At 38.7% G+C, this 16,814-nt stretch overlaps 1 protein-coding gene across 1 annotated transcript in view; it reads left to right on the plus strand.

Moving 5' to 3' along the window:
• RPGRIP1L (RPGRIP1 like) overlaps positions 1-16,814 on the plus strand; it is a 103,550-nt gene that overhangs the window by 83,593 nt on the left and 3,143 nt on the right. Inside the window, 3 exon segments of the mRNA XM_017874618.1 lie at positions 116-299; positions 8,294-8,378; positions 13,779-13,912. Coding sequence (XP_017730107.1) covers positions 116-299; positions 8,294-8,378; positions 13,779-13,912 — 403 coding nt within the window.

A 16,814-nucleotide genomic window follows, 5' to 3' on the forward strand; every position in this document is an offset into this window, starting at 1 on the left:
AAAGAAGCCCATTGGCCTTCGTGTTTTATTTAAAATTGATAGTGGAAAGTAATAGTGGATCTTTTGTTCAATTATTTTATTTATTTTGTTTTGTTTTGTTTTGCTCTTTAAACAGCCATCAGAAAAAATTCGGATTGAGATCATAGCTCTAAGCCTTAATGATTCTCAAGTAACCATGGATGACACTATCCAACGGCTGTTCGTTGAGTGTCGATTCTACAGTCTTCCTGCTGAAGAGACACCCGTGTCACTTCCAAAACCCAAGAGTGGGCAGTGGGTCTACTATAACTATAGCAATGGTATGTATGATTCATTTGTAATATAGACTTTTATGTTTGTCTTTTTTATTTATGAAAGAAGCAGAAAGAACAGAGAGAAAGTTTATTTCTCTAATGTTCACATAAATTCATGGAAGTCTTGTCAGAATTGATTAATAAAAGTCAAACCAGTAGCATAAAGATTAAGAAAATAAAGTTGGGCCAGGCACAGTGGCTCACACCTGTAATCCTAGCGCTTTGGAAGACCAAGACAGGTGGATCGCTTGAGCTCTGGAGTTCCAGACCAGCCTGGGCTACATGGCGAAACCTCGTCTCTACAAAAAAAAAAAAATACAAAAATACAAAAATTAGCCGGGCATGGTGTTGCACACATATAGTCCCAGCTACTCAGGAGGCTGAGGCAGGAGGATTGCTTGAGCCTGGGAGGGTGAGCCTGCAGTGAGCTATGATCTTGCCACTGCACTCTTGCTTGAGTGACAAAGTGAGACCCTCTGTCAAAAAAAGAAAAGAAAAGAAAGTTGAGGTAATACCAAAGTTAAGAGAAAACAAAACAATGTGAAAAAATATTTCTAAGATGGTCCTGCTATGTAATAGTTCAATTGAAAAATGTCAGCTGGGTCTATAATTAGGAATTTAATTTAAATATATGATATTTCAAAGAAATATCTTTCAAAGAAGTAGTTTTTTAATCATATGATTCAAAGCTTTCAATGTCCTGTTTTTTGTCTACCTTTCTGATCAATGTCATCACTTGGATGTTTTTACAATACGTGTGTATATCTCTCTCAGTGTCTAGATGTTCAAGATTTTAATTGAGTGAAGCGTAAGTTCTTACTACACCTTTCATCATATAGCACACACATCCTTTCATAGCAGCAAGCAGGTTTTCTGTCTTAGGGCTTGATCTAGCAGCCAATTGACATGTAAGTTTACCGGACCAGCACAGACCCAACAGGTACCCTATAAATTCTGAGATCAATCAACTTTATTATGTGATTGTTAGTATATAATTGGAGAGAAATAAAAAATATTATCAGGCTACCATGACCCTAAGCTAAAACAGCTTAGTATGTTCTCCTAGAGCTCGACATTAAAACAAACCATAAAAATGGAGTGTCATGCTATTTTTAGCAAAATAGGCCATCTCATGCTAGTTCATCACTATTTTTTCCTTACTAATCTTAGAAATTGCATCACTATTTTTTCCTTACTAATCTTAGAAATTGCATTTTAATCAACAGTATAACCATGCTGTTGTATCAGCAGGATTACAAATGCTCATGATTACCTTTTTTTTCCCCATCTGGCAGTTTTAGAAATATGTTCATTCCTCAAGACAGTAGTCTTAAGTATCCAGAGATGTGGCCTAGTGGTCTAGTCCTCCCCCTATCCCCAGTTTTTACTATTATGTGAACTAAGGCAAGATGTTTAAATTTCATGATTCCTTGGTTTCTTATTTGAAAAGTAAGGTGCTTTCTAAGATCCACTCCAGCTTAAATTCTACAATAACAGGTGTGTTAAGAAATCACATGTGAAGTAAGTAGTGTGGACAGGACAAGAATCTGATTCCTCCTTCATTTCATGCATTTAATATAAAGAAAACATTTCCAAAAGTATTTTCTCAGGCTTCCTGGAAATCCTCAATTGCAGAGTACCAGAAAAGAAAACCGTATCAAAATATTATTAATAATGAAAGAACTGTTCAATCAACTAGTTTTAAGAAAGATACCCCAAGAAAAATGACAAACTCTTTGGCTTTTGTATTATTCTTTGTAAAGGTCAGCAGTAGAATATTTGGTTGGACTGGCAACAAAATTGTTTTTTAGAGATTAATTGTGTATTGAGAAACTTGGCCATGTCAAGGAATAGATGTTTCCATTTGCTTGAAGAGCAATACAGATCTTTCTTTAGATCAAACTGTGATATATGCTCAAATGGCCCAAATTTTGTACATTCTCACATGGTTACCTCTAGGTCTTGGGGTCTGGGGCTATTGCCCAGGTTGGAGTGTAGTGGTACCATCTTGGCTTACTGCAACCTCCACTTCCTGGGTTTAAGCAGTCCTTTCACCTCAGCCCCTCAAGTAGCTGGGATTAGAGGGACACGCAGTCACACCCAGCTCATTTTTATATTTTTGGTAGAGACGAGATTTCGCCATGTTGCCGAGGCTGATCTCAAACTCGTGACCTCTAGTGATCCACCTGCCTCAGTCTCCCAAAGTGCTGGTATTAAGGTGTGAGCCACCATGCCCAGCCTGTTGGTGTATTTTGGTTTGTTTTTTCCCTTTATTGCAGGGTATTTTATTGTCTAATTGGTATGTTAACAGTTACTTATGTTTCTAATGAATTAATCTTTTGATAGCAGCAAGAAAACCAGTAATCTGTTAGAAATGAGTTCAGTAAAAGTGTGTACTATACCTTTTTTTGGTTTATTTTCCTATCTAATGAGATTTGACTGTGTAGAATTTTCAAGATTAATTGAAAATAATTTTAAGGATATTTTTCTGGGAGGAGGGGAAAGGAATGTACTCCGTGCTTAGAAGCAAACTAATGCTGTTTTATGTCTGTTATATCTGAAAAAATGAGCTCCTAGGTCATCAGCAAATTTGAGAAATAATTAACATTAAGCTTGTGGAATGTTTTATTTTTCATTTAAGTATGACATAATGAAGATGTTTATTTTCAAATTATTATATTTGCATCTCCATTTCAGGGGGGATCTTCTTGAGTCTTTGGTTAATAAGTAACTATCTCATGTAATTATTGTAATGATTTACCGTTCACTTGTTACCTGATACAGAAGGTCAATGTAATGTAGACTTAGATCTTCCAAATCTCATTAAATATTAATGAAAGTAATTTTATTTCCAAACTGACTTTTTAATTCAAATGGATAATTTAGAGGACAATTAGTACATGCTATCTCCTGTTTGAACACCATGCAGTAGAGAGGTTAGCTGAACCTAGCAATGATTTTACCCTATGTTGTGACCTGAATCTGTGCAAAAGAGACTTGTATGTTCAGGCCCAAATTAAGTACATAAAATGAGAGATGCAGACTAGTGATCCCCTAGATTATTCATAGTTGAATTCAGTCTTTATTAAGAGATATTAAAACCAGTGTAACCTACACACAAAGAAAATATATATCTCCTGGCTGGGCGTGGTGGTTCACATCTGTAATGCCAGCACTTTGGGAGGCTGAGGTGGGCGGATCAAGAAGTTGGGAGTTGGAGACCAGCCTAGCCAACATGGTGAAACCCCGCCTCTACTAATAATACAAAAATTGGCCTGGCACGGTGGCTCACACCTGTAATCCCAGTACTTTGGGAGGCCGAGGCGGGCAGATCACAAGTTTGAGACCAGCCTGTCCAACATGGTGAAACCCTGTCTCTACTAAAAATACAAAACTTAGATGGGCATGGTGGCAGGCGCCTGTAATCCCAGCTACTCAGGAGGCTGAGGCAGGAGAATTGCTTGAACCCAGGAGGCGGAGGTTGCAGTGAGCCAAGGTTGTGCCATTGCACTCCATCCTGAGTGACAGAGAGAGACTCTATCTCAAAAAAAATAAAAATATATATATATATATATATATATACACACCCACACACATACACACACACACACACACACACACACACATATATATATATATATTTTAGGAATACCAGCACTGAAAAACTAAAATTGAATTTACTTGCCAGATAGTGGTATCAAGAACAAAACATTTGTATTTTATTGGGCCTGAAAATTTTGCTCAGAGAATGCTGAAAAGGCAAGAAAATAGTTTGGGAAAAAATAAGATTAATGGTAGGTCTGAAGAATGTTGTCTGGGCCGAATAAAACCTACAATGGAATTGACAGTGGGAAGAAAAAGATTAATGAAATCATCCAAAGTTTTTATGAGACTTATACCGGTCTGGACCTTTAGCCTCTGAACAGTCTGTCTTTTGGAACAGTCTGTCTTTTGGAACAATTGAAGTTTAATTCAAAAGATGAAGATGATGTAAAACATCAGATTTTATGACTAATAGGAGGAGAAATTTGACAAAGATAAGGATGATAGGGATGATAACTCTTTAATACAAACATTATCTGAGATTCAAGGTTATCAACTCCTTATAATTAAGCCATCTGCATTTCTTCTGCCATATGACATTGATAACAGAATATAGGGATTTATCCAGCTTGCAGAAGTAAAGGATATGTTTTTAATGGTAGATGACTGAAGGTCAACTAAAGTATTTGGACTACTAGTTTGTATCCTTTTTGAGACATATGCTTTCAGTAAGTTTATGTCAAAATCATACAAGTCCTAAACAAATATGATTTCTGAGGGGAATGAAAGGTAAATACCTTAACTTTTGGAGAGTTCTGATACTTTTAATAATCACCAGAGTTACTTTTTATAGGATGTATTTCAGGTTTTGAAATTGTAAGTTTTTTTAACCATCTAGGATTTTAGTATACCAGATGAACCATGGTTAGTCATAGGATATCATGACATAATCAGAGGTGGCCAAAGTGTTCCTCTTTCCCACAGTATTCAACCCGAAAGGGTTCGCTATCTCCTGATCCCATTTAAAAATTTGGCAAATGAATATTGGGCCAAACAATGGTTCTCAATGTGTAGAACCCTCACCACCAGCAGCAACAGAAGCTGGAAACGTGTTAGAATTGCAAATTCTCAGGCCCTCATCCAGACCTACTGAACCAGAAACTCTGGGAATACAACTCAATAATCTGCATTTTAACAAGCCCTTTAAGGGGTTGTGATACACAATGAAGACTGAGAACCATTGGGCTAGATAAAGATGCCCATTCTAGGCCTCGTTTGTGGAAGCAGGAGAGCCATAGTTCCAACTTGGTACACTTTTGGAGAACTAAGCTTATTGTTAAGTAGCTGGAGTATTTTCAAAAAGAATATTTTGAAAGTTTTCTGCCAAGAAATATGATTTGACATACCTAGACAAGGTATATCTAAGCAATATTCCTTTATGAAACAAAAGAAAATGAGCTGACTTCCCTTGATACTGTTACGAAACATTCTCACCCTCTAGCCTTGTGTTAACAAAATGACTAGAGCTTTAACAGGAAAACTTTGGCTGCACATGGAAGAAGGAGAGGTTATGTAGCATGGAGGTTAAGAGAGCAGACTCTTGAGGCTGATATTGCTGGATTCAAACTCTGGCTCTGCCGCATTCTAACTAGGTGGTCTTGGGCAAACTCCTAACCTTCTCTGGATCCATTTAATCATCTGTAAAATGTGGGTCAGGTTCTTAACCTACATGATGACAGTAAAAGTATTGAGTGTAGTACCTAGCACATAAATATTACCCAGTAAATAGTGGCAGTTATTTTTATCTTTATTAAGAGAATAGGAAATATAGTATGCTGGCCAACCGGATAAAGCAGAAGCATAGGGAATCCCCAACAACACCACTTTTTAAAACCAATTTCAATGGTAAGAATGTTTTGAAAAGAAAAATTAGGCCAGTCATGGTGGCTTAGACCTGTAATTCCAGCACTTTGGGAAGCCAAGACTGTAAGATCACTTGAGGCCAGGAGTTCAAGATCAGCCTGGGCAACATAGGGAGACTTCATCTCTACAAAAAATAAAAATTAGGTGGGCATGGTGGTGTGCGCCTGTAGTCCCAGCTACCGTGGGGAGGCTAAGAGCTAAGGTGGGAGGATCAGTTGAGCCCAGGAGTTCGAGGCTGCAGTGAGCTATGATCACACCACTGCACTCCAGCCTGGGTAACAGAGCAAGACCTCCATCTCTAAGGAAAAAAAAAGGAAATTTAGAATGACCCATATGGTCTAGCAATTTCACTTCTGGGTATATACCAAAAAGAATCGAAATCAAGAACTCAGATACTTGTATGCCCATGTTTAGAGCAGCATTATCCATAATAGTCAAAGGTAGAAACAATCCAGATGTCTGTCACAGGATAAGTGGATAAACAAAATGTGGCATATACATATGATGAAATATTATACAGCCTTAAGAAGAAATGAAATTTGACATATGCTACAAGATGTATGAATCTTGAGAACACCAAAGCTAAATGAAATAAACCAGACACAAAAGGACAAATACTGTATGATTCCACTTACATGACATACCTCGGGTAGTCAGATTCATACAGACAAAAAGTGGTTACCACGGGCTGGGAGGAGGGAAGAATGGAAAATTATTGATTAATGAGTGTGGAGTTTTGGTTTGGGAAGATAAAGAAGTTCTGGAAATGGATAATGGTGACGGTTGTATCACAATGTGTAGGTACTTAATGCCACTAAACTGAATACTTAATTGTTAATTTAAGATGGTAAATTTTATGTTATGCATATTTTGCCACAATAAAAAAAGTTTTAAGCCATTGAAATTTATCAAATCTGTTCTAGGTTTAATTGGAAGACCCTTTATTTGAATACTGGCATTTGAAATTCAGTCTTTTTTTTTAACCACTGAGATTACCCTTGTCTTCAAACAATGGAAGCCAGTATGACATAAAAGCTTTACAACTCTGAAGTCAAAAACAATATGGTGTACCATATCTTGAATTGGTAATTAACAGCCAAAAAAAAAAAAAAAAATCCCATTTGGAAAAAAAGTTCCCCTTTAGCATTGTGTAACTAGCAGCTTCTAAAAAACAAAGTACTATCTTCCAGTGATCTGTTAGCATGACTTTTTGGCATTGAGAAATAAAACAAAATACTCTGAACCTTTGAATCTGTATTGATTTCTATAAACTTCAGTAACCTATATAACTAGCCACATTTACTAATATGATATCATGCAAAGAGCAGTAAGCTAGGAGCTCGTGTTTGACTTTGGCTATCCAGAGTTGATTATTAACTTGGTTATTATGTCTTGGATGATTCTTCTCTGACACCGCTAACCCACCCCTATACCTGTACCTTTATGTCTCTCCCACTATGTGCCTACTCAGTGCCTTTGGCCCTCAGTTAATATTTGCTCAACTGAGCCAAACAAATGAGTTGATAGCATCATAATTTGGAATTGAACTAAAATTGTTCAGGGAAACATTTTCAACATAAAAGATGTTTGTTCCTGGCACAGCCTAAGGAGAAATGGCTTTAGAATTATCATGATATCTTTCACCCTTTGTGTGCTTTTGACCAGGGATAATCTCTAAGTTGAGATCTGGTCACAGGGGAGCCTTTACATCCAAAATGGCATATGAAAAAGAAATGCCTTCAGAAGCTAATGCATGGCTGAAAGGCTGCCGAACTGAGAAAAAATAATCAGGAGGAAAATTGTAGTGTTCACACATTGAGATGCCATTTTCCCAAAGTGCAGACGCTTACTTACAATGTCAAGAGTTTACCATCTTCGTTCTGTTGAGACTTGAGGTCAGTTATCTAATCTCATGCTTCAGCCAAGTGAAGTCTGGCCACATTCCTCGAAGCCAGCATGTGCCTTTAAAACCAAAAACCTCACACCCTAAAAAGCCTTTCTCTCCCTGCACCTTTCTCTCCCATACCCCTAACCAGCAGGCGTCAGCCTGTGGATTTCCTCAACCCAATACACTAGACGCCTCTTTTATTGCATGTTGTGGCAGGAGAGAAGGATTAAATTACTGAGGCTGTCAGGAAGGACAAGCACTCTGCCATACATTATCATTATCACTTGCTTCTTGGGTGAAAGAAAATACAGTAAATCCCTCAAATACAAAGCAATAAAGACTGTTGGCTTTTACTGTCATGACTGCCAGTGCCATTAACAGGCAGTGACAGTGATGTGGCACTCGTAGATGTTGCTTGTATCTTTTCTGACAGTGTGCACATAAACCTGCCAGTGACATGACATTAGATCACATGACTGTTCAGATTTGATTCTGGTTTCTGGAGCTGTTTTCTTTTCCCAGGCATACAAGTGAGGTGGCATGACTTGTGTCTTTAAAAACAGGTATTTTTAAAAATACAGAGTGGGACTAATGTAGCCTATTCCTGAGTGACTTCCCTTTTGGAATTTTTTTTCTTTTGGTATAGTGATCTACGTGGATAAAGAAAACAACCAAGCAAAGAGAGACATCTTAAAAGCTATACTACAAAAACAAGAGATGCCTAATAGAAGGTACATTTTGGCAGTCCAAATTATCTAATGGTTTACGTAAAGTAGATCTCTGTAGCAGGATGTGGTTAAAATAAAAGGCACAAGATAAGGAAGCAGAACACTGGGGTTCTGTGACTCACTCTGTGTCCTTGAATGAGTACGGGATCTCTGTAGATCGCTTTCTTCCTAGAAATGTAATGGTCCTTCCTACTATACAAAGTAATTGTAACGATCCTATAGGACTTTGAACACCAAAGACTGGGCAACGTGTATAAAGTATCCTGTTGCCACTCCTGTAGTTGTAAAGACTAACAGGTTGAAAGGTGGGTACACTCTGGAGTCACGTGCCTTGGGTGTAAATTCTTGTCTTATTGCTTTCTAGCTGACTGACCTCAGACAAGTTACGTAACCTTCTTGCACCTCTCTCTCTTCAACGTTAAAATGGAGATGATACACCATAGAGGGTTGGTGTGAGGATTAAATGAGATATATATGTAACACAGATAGTATAGTACCTGACACGTAGTGCACAGTGAGTGTTAATTGCAATCATTGTGAGTAGTGACATTAATATTACTGTTTGTAATGGCTCATCAGCCTTTCAGACTAATTTGCATCTTACTATCACTGTTTAATAAGCCATCATTTCATTATTATTTTTTGAAGGCATTTTTTTCTGATTTAAATAGGATACCTTGCAATTCTGGTTCAGTAGAGAAAATACATGTATATAATTTTCAGAAGAAAAAAAAACTGATCTTAAAAACTTAGTGCTTCTGTGTGAGCTTCTGCCGCAGAGTTTGAGGAGTTACCCCTGTGCTGCTTGTTAACCGCAAGCTGGTTTCTCCAGTGCCCCTTGCTGGCCCTCCTCCCTCGGCCTGAGTACACCTTTTCTGTCTCCATTGCCCACTTCTCCTTGCCTTATGACCTACTGATGACACAGCCTATCACTGCCTCAAAAACAGCACTGACTCTGCTGCCTTAGGAGACTCAAGTTCTTTCCTTTCCAGAGGGCCATGCTAAAGACATATTTTTCAAAAGAGCTTCCAAACTAGCATTTTATCTTCTGTTTGAAGAAGAGAGACTGGAATTCTTAGCTCTTGGGATCTGATAATATAGCTTTATCACTATTCTTTCACTAGCTCCTGAAATATATCATTTTTTTGGATCTCAGTTTTTATTTCTGAAGGAAAGGTAAAATCCTGTTAAGCCTGAGGCTCTACTTTTTCCAGGATGGTAATCACTCCGGTTTGACTTGCTTCAGCTTCTTTCAGGGCCCCCTTCAAAACCACCAGTCCCCCAGGGTCACCCCAGGTCATGAGTGACGAGGGAATAAACAGCAGTGGCCATGGCATCTGCTTCCCTACGGTCAGCGAGCTGCACCATGGCTGTGTAGGATGGAGCTCAGTTCCCATGGACAAGTCCTGGGCTGCGATTCAGTAGCCTATTCAGTCTTATTTGTCTGCCTCTGTGTTCGCTTTGTTTCTGAAATGGGAGATCATATTGTAACATATTGAGAGACAATTTTTTTTACCACAAAAGTGTTTATTTTAAAAATTTTAAAGCAAGTTCTGCTTTCATGTTAGACCTGCCTTTCCTCAGAGGACCCACTTATTTGTACCAGAATAGATTAAGAAATTTAAAAAGGCCAGGTGCGGTGGCTCATACCTCTAATCCTAGCACTTTGGGAAGCCAAGGCAAAAGGATCCCTGGCACCCAGAAGTTAGAGACTGGCCTGAGCAACATAGTGAGACCCCCTATCTCTACTAAAAATAATTTTAAAAAATTAGCCAGGCATAGTGGCATGTACCTGTAGTCCCAGCTACTGTGAAGGTTGAGCAGGAAGGACCGCTTGAGCCCAGGAGTTCGAGCTTGCAGTGAGCAATGGTTGCGCCACAGTACTCCAGGCTGGGTGACAGAGCAAGACCCTGTCTCAAAGAGAAAAGTCCACAGTAACTGTAATGACTCCCACTCTCCCATGGTTGTTTCTGTCAACACCCGCCAAAGAAACAAATGTTCATGTCATTTTTTAGAAAGATAGAGAGGTGTTGCAGGTGCCAAGTGACTGGCTCAGGGCTTCCAACCACGGATGAGTATTTGAGTGCTGGCCATGCACTCCTCGAACCACCATGGGAGAGGATGGCCCCATTTACTGCTCTCCCTCAACAGTATCATTTTCCTAAGGGAAATAGGCATTTGCTTGTATATTTTTCCACAGCCAAAAGCCAATTGTTATTCCAGCAAACGTTCTCACCTTTTTTAAATACTCAGAGGTCACATTATTTAAAGTAGCTCCTAGTTTATGAGAATTCACTTTCTCAGACAGCAACCCTGTTGAATATTGGTGATAACCTACAAAGCGACGGTTGGAGAAGTTTGACGTATCTTCCCCGACATGTCTAAAGTTATAGACATTGTATAATAAATTATATCTAGTACCTTTGCATGCCACCCCATGCTGTATCTGCAAATATACATGTGTCACTTTAAAAGGGAGGTAATATATTGAAATGTGCCTTCAAACAGTATTTATTTGAAGTCATAGTTTAACACTGACTTAAGGTCCCTTTTTGGTTTCAGTTTTTTCTTGTTAACAGTGTTCTGTTGAACAGATCCACCCCTGAGGAAGACAGACTATGATAATAAATAGACAGATAAACTAATTACATTTGCAGTAAGACTAAGAGAAAACCAAACAAGTTAAATGCCAAAATAGAAAATAACAGTGAAAGCTGAATCAAATTCAGTGAATCCTCAGCATTGAATCTGAGGAGGTGACATGTAAGCTGGTTCATGAAGGATGGGAGGACTCAGTCAAGTCACAAAAAGCTTAGAGAATATCGTTTCGGGCAGAGGGAACTCCAGGCATGAAGGAGTATAGAGAGATGTGTTCCAGGACCAAGCAGAGGTGGTTAACAAGTCTGGTCTCACTGAGAAGTAGAGTGGCAGGAGAAAGAGGTGGGAAGAGGAGGCAGAAGTAGCTCAGGTAGCACTTCCTGTGTTTCCTTCCACCTGAGTGCTTGACATCTGCTCCCTGTGTTGATCCAGGTCCTCAGACTAGACTGTAAGCATTCTTCCAGACATGGAACAAAGTTTTGCCTTTTTGTTTTGGCAGTGTTGGAAGTAAGATGTAAGATTCTGTGTGTGTCTTTTCGTTATTTTTTTAAAATTAGTTTTAATTCTTAAATGATTTTAGTGTACTTTTCCTCCCTTTTCAGCTTAACTTTCTGGTTTCTTACTTTTGTTTTGACATCTTATTTTCTCTATATAGAATTTAAAGCCAGAAATATTGCATTTTTAAATTTCTAGTTCTTTCTCTGGCATTTAGAAGGCTTTCTTTTGCCACAGAATTCTCATATATTCAGTGGAGGTAATTGTCTGCATTTGTAAAGTGATACAGACATGATCCTTAGATATGAGACACTGTATGAAGATAACACTTAACATTATTATTACAGTCTGCATAGCCTCAGTCTTTTCTGTAAGTCTTGTGTTATAATATGTGCATTATATATTACTTTTAATTCCTCCTCTTCCAAGCAGTTTTAATTCTTCCTCTTTTCCTAATTCATTTTAGGAAAACTTATTTCATCATCATTCATCTTACTTAATTGAATGATATAGTCAATGTATAATTTGGGAATCTAACTAAAATTTCAATTGAAACAAGCTTTTCCAATGCCACGTTTTTCTTTCCCCTTAGAAATGTAGAAGCATAAGCAGCTCTATCTATATTTAAAATACTACTAAAAAAAAGAGCAAACATTTACTCAGTGCTTACTGTGTTCCAGGCAACAGTTCACTTGTATCATCTCATTTGATCCTCACAAGAGCCCTGTAAGATAGGTATAATTATCTCCATTCCACTGGTAAGGAAACGAGATGAGAGAGGTTAAGTAATTTGTCTAAGGTCACACAGCTAAGCAGTAGGAAAGCAGGAATTTGAGCCCAGAATGGATGCCCTTAACCACTCCATCTTAATCCCTCTGTCTTATACATGTTATAAAAATTCCTTTGTACCACATTGAAGGCCAAGATCTGTACTCTTTATAATTATTTTATGAGTAGGCATTAACTTTGATTTTGACCTAAAGGATTTCTGTTTTCTAATAAAAACTTATTGCAGGCTGGGTGCGGTGACTCACACCTGTAATCCCATTACTTTGGGAGGCCAAGGTGGGCAGATCACCTGAAATCAGGAGTTGGAGACCAGCCTGGCCAACATATAGTGAAACTTCATCTCTACTAAAAATACAAAAACTAGCCGGATGTGGTGGTGGGCACCTGTAATCCCAGCTACTAGGGAGGCTGAGGCAGGAGAATCGCTTGAACCCAAGAGGCAGAGGTTGCAGTGAGCCGAGATTGCATCATTGCACTCCAACCTGGGTGACAAAGTGAGACTCTGTCTCAAAAAAAACACAGAAAACAAAAAAATTCTTGTTGCTAGCTAAAAACAGAGACTTAGGAAAGGAATTCAATATAGAATACTTACTTTCAGCAAGTTGGTTAAATGTATTGTCACGTTTACCTATAAGCGTTTGGAAAGGATTTTATTTGTGTTTTTCAAGGCATGATTTCTCAGAGATGTAGATTTTTATGTTTTTTATTTTGTTTCTGATTTGGGATGGATACACTTTGAAAAGTTTAAAATGGTAAAGTTTACAAACATCTATGGTTTAAGCTATGCTGCCAAGACATATCAAAAGAGTACTTAACTGTAAATTCCTGTCATTTGGTCAATCCAAGTGCATTTGGCCTCCACAAAAGCCACTAATTCAAATCAATTCCATCAGAACCCTACAATTATATGTCTTAAAGTAAAATAAAACTTGGATGCTGTGATTGTAAGTTAAAGATTGCTGAAGTAATACAAACATTTGATATAACTGTTGGGCAGAGTTACAACATTTATCTAACATGATTCAAATGTTACCCTGGGAGCATGATCTCTGCGTTTTGTAGAATACATACAGTTTTGTTAAAGTCCTTAGTAGCCACTCCAAAGTTGTGTGTTTCTATAGGAAATGTTACGTTTCTATGGAAAATGCTGACCATTGAACTTCCATGGTCTTTATTCACTTCATCCTTTTAGCCTTAAAAGTAGAGGTGTCAAAATACAATCAGTATGTAATAGAGTGAACATCTGGTTCTTCTCTTTGCCTAGTAATTTTCTCAGATTATAGAGATAAATGTTAATCAGTGCTTAGAAAGTGGATTAGTGTTCATTTGAAGGTTGGGTGTTTTATAACAATTCTAATAGTTCATATAATAACTTATCTAACCTAGTGTACCTTTCTTTTTATTGGGATAATTGGAAACTTTAACATTTTATACCTAGTGATAACACCCCATTTGGGAGGTTTGTCTTGTGGTGATTTCTTCTCACTTGGTGATGACTTTCTCTGATCTCTGCCTTACCAGCATTCGCTTCACTGTGGTCAGTGACCCTCCAGAGGATGAGCAGGACCTGGAGTGTGAGGACATTGGCGTGGCTCACATTGACCTTGCCAACATGTTTCAGGAAGGGAGGGACCTCATTGAGCAAAACATCGATGGTATGGGTGAAAATGTTACTCAGTTTGTACAACCAACAGTTGCTGAACTCCCAACTCTTTATTGAAACCTTCTTTTTGCTGGCTCCAAGTGTGCTGAGTCACACGTTACTTGAATCCTTTACAACTCAAGTTGACGCCTTGTTGAAGCTGAGGTGTCTTCCAACATCCTTTTCCTGCCTTCCCCACCTGCTTTCCTTTGAATGAACAGAAATTGTAAAATAATTAATTTAGCTTCACAAGGAATTATTCATTTTTTAGTATTGGGTGAAGGTATGAGAAAAAGTTGGCCATTGTTTGTTTGTTTATTTTCTGAGACAGAGTTGTGCTCTGTCACCCAAGTTGGAGTACAATCTTGGCTCACTGCAGCGTCAACTTCCTAGACTCAAGCAGTTCTCCCACCTCAGCCTCCCAGGTACCTGGGACTACCTGCGTGCATCACCACGCCCAGCTAAATTTTTTGGTATTTTTTATAGAGACAGGGTTTCATCATGTTGCCCAGGCTGGTCTTGAACTCCTTGGTTCAAGTGATCTGCCCACCTCAGCCTCCCAAAATGCCAGGACTACAGGCGTGAGCCACTAAGCCTGGCCAGATGTTTTTCCAAGGTTGTTTATGGAAGCCACATTTCAGTTAAGACTTAACCTTAAGCATGTTATTCTGTTAATGTTTATGGAAGCCTTATTTCTACTAAGGTACTTAACCTTAAGCGTGTTATTCTGAGTGATCCTGACAGTGTCTTTCTCAAGGCTTCTCTTTAATTCAGTGTTGCAATGTAGTGATACAGTCACAACAAGGAAGTAGTTTTGATCCCTTACTTCCCACCAGGATTTTGTGAGGAGTAATGACATTTGATCTGTTTCTGACAAATGTGCTGTCCTGGATTTTTACCTCACTAGTTGTGATTCCCAACAATGCTTAATTTCTATTCTCTATTCTTCTGTTTCTAGAACATGCTAAATTGTTTTATTAATCAGACTTTTTAAAATCATAATCAGAGATGGCCTAGGCTTTATGTAGTAAATAGAGAAATAAAGCTGATTCCTAGTCCCATTTGTTGAGTTAGCAGAGCCATCTCTGGAAAAATGTGCACGACTTGTTTACATATTCACTTGTGCATTCAACAAACACTGAAGTGAGCACCTCTTAAGTGCCAGATATTCTGCTTATGCTGTAGTTCAGCCCTGGTTCATTGTCAAGCTGCTTGTCCTAGGTGTGTGTCAAGTGCTCAAAAGTCAGGCTCAAGCCAAATAATTAACCAAATAGACCAAATAACCAAATTAGAAACTTCTTCTGGGAAATCTTTCTAAACTGTACATTTCTAACCACGTGGCAGTTGGTCCCAACTTTGGCACAGAGAAAAAGATGAGAGGATTGAAATATTAACCTGAACCCTATTAAAGACTACCAGGACCAAGAAAGTCTGACAAAAATACCACAATTATCTCTACTTTATATTCTTGGTATTTTTTCCAGACAGTTGTTTAGCAACCCATCTTCTTCTGTGAGATCACGTATGACCCACTGATCTGACATGGCCAGCTATTGTGGCCATGTTTTGGGAAAGAGCCAGAAGATTAGGCATAGGTGAGGTTGGGATTTTACGGCTTTGTTCTGTGGCAAGCATAGAAGTGAGAAGTCCCAAAGCAGAGATGACAGCTCCAGAGAATGAGCTGGGGACCACTCGTGCCATTTTGACTTCACCAATGCTCAGTTTCTGCACCTAACTCTTTATGTATCAAGTTGTAAGGCTTTCTAACAAATTTTCTTGGAATTAAAAAAAAAACACACACACATACATTAAAGTTCAAGGAAAACCACAAGGAATTATAAACTGGAAACTAAGCCAGTGTGGTAGCTCACACCTGTAATCCCAACACTTTAGGAGACCAAGGCAGGTGGATTGCTTGAGCTCAGGAGTTTTAAGACCAACCTGGGCAACATGGCGAAACCCCATCTCTACAAAAAAATGTAAAAGTTAGCTGGGCATGATGGCGCCCAACTGTAGTCCCAGTTACTCAGGAGGCTAAGGTGGGTGGTTGGCTTGACCCTTGGAGGCAGAGGTTTCAGTGATCTGAGATCACACCACTGTACTTCAGCCCGGGTGACAGAGCCAGACACTGTTAAAAAAAAAAAAAAAAAAAAAAAAAAAAAAAAAAAAAAAAAAAAAAAAAACAGGAAACTATATAAAGACTCATAAGTGATAAGTGTTATCAAACTTAGAAAGTCCAGGTTTTCAGCCTTGAGTCACTAGACACTATCGTTGTCCACAAGGGATGGAGTCTCAGGGGTTGAATCAGCATCCCATCTGGCTCCCACCACTGAGCCCAGAGAATGCCCTTGGCTCCAGTCCAATAGTCCACCTTCCGGGCTGGGTGCAGTGGCTCAGGTCTCTAATCCTAACACTTGGGGAGGCCACAGTGTGGGGATCACTTGAGCCCAAGTCTACCTTTGGGACACCTCTAAAAGGAGTGGCCCCTCTTCCAAGAAAATCCCACGTATACTCAAACCCACAGACCTTAAGATTCTTGGGTCTGCCATTTTAATCTTTTCTAATTCCACATAAAATCTATTTTAAATGGAATGTTTTCCTGAAAAAGATAAATAACTAATTCAAGCTATGATCATGTAACATCTATACAGCGGTTTGCCATTCTGAAACACTGTATAGATTATCATAAATTCCCTTTAGACCTTCTGCTTACTAGCTTAAAAATTCTTTTCTTTTTTTTTTTTTTTTTTTTTTGAGAAGGAGTCTCGCTCTTGTCGCCTAGGCTGGAGTGCAGTGGCATGATCTCGGCTCACCGCAACCCCCACCGCCTGGGTTCAAGCAGTTCTCCTGCCTCAGCCTCCTGAGTAGCTGGGACTACAGGCATGCGCCACCATGCCTGGCTATTTTTTTTTTTT

Source organism: Rhinopithecus bieti, unplaced genomic scaffold (genome assembly GCF_001698545.2).
Source record: "Rhinopithecus bieti isolate Rb0 unplaced genomic scaffold, ASM169854v2 scaffold_8911, whole genome shotgun sequence".
Lineage (NCBI taxonomy): Eukaryota > Metazoa > Chordata > Mammalia > Primates > Cercopithecidae > Rhinopithecus > Rhinopithecus bieti.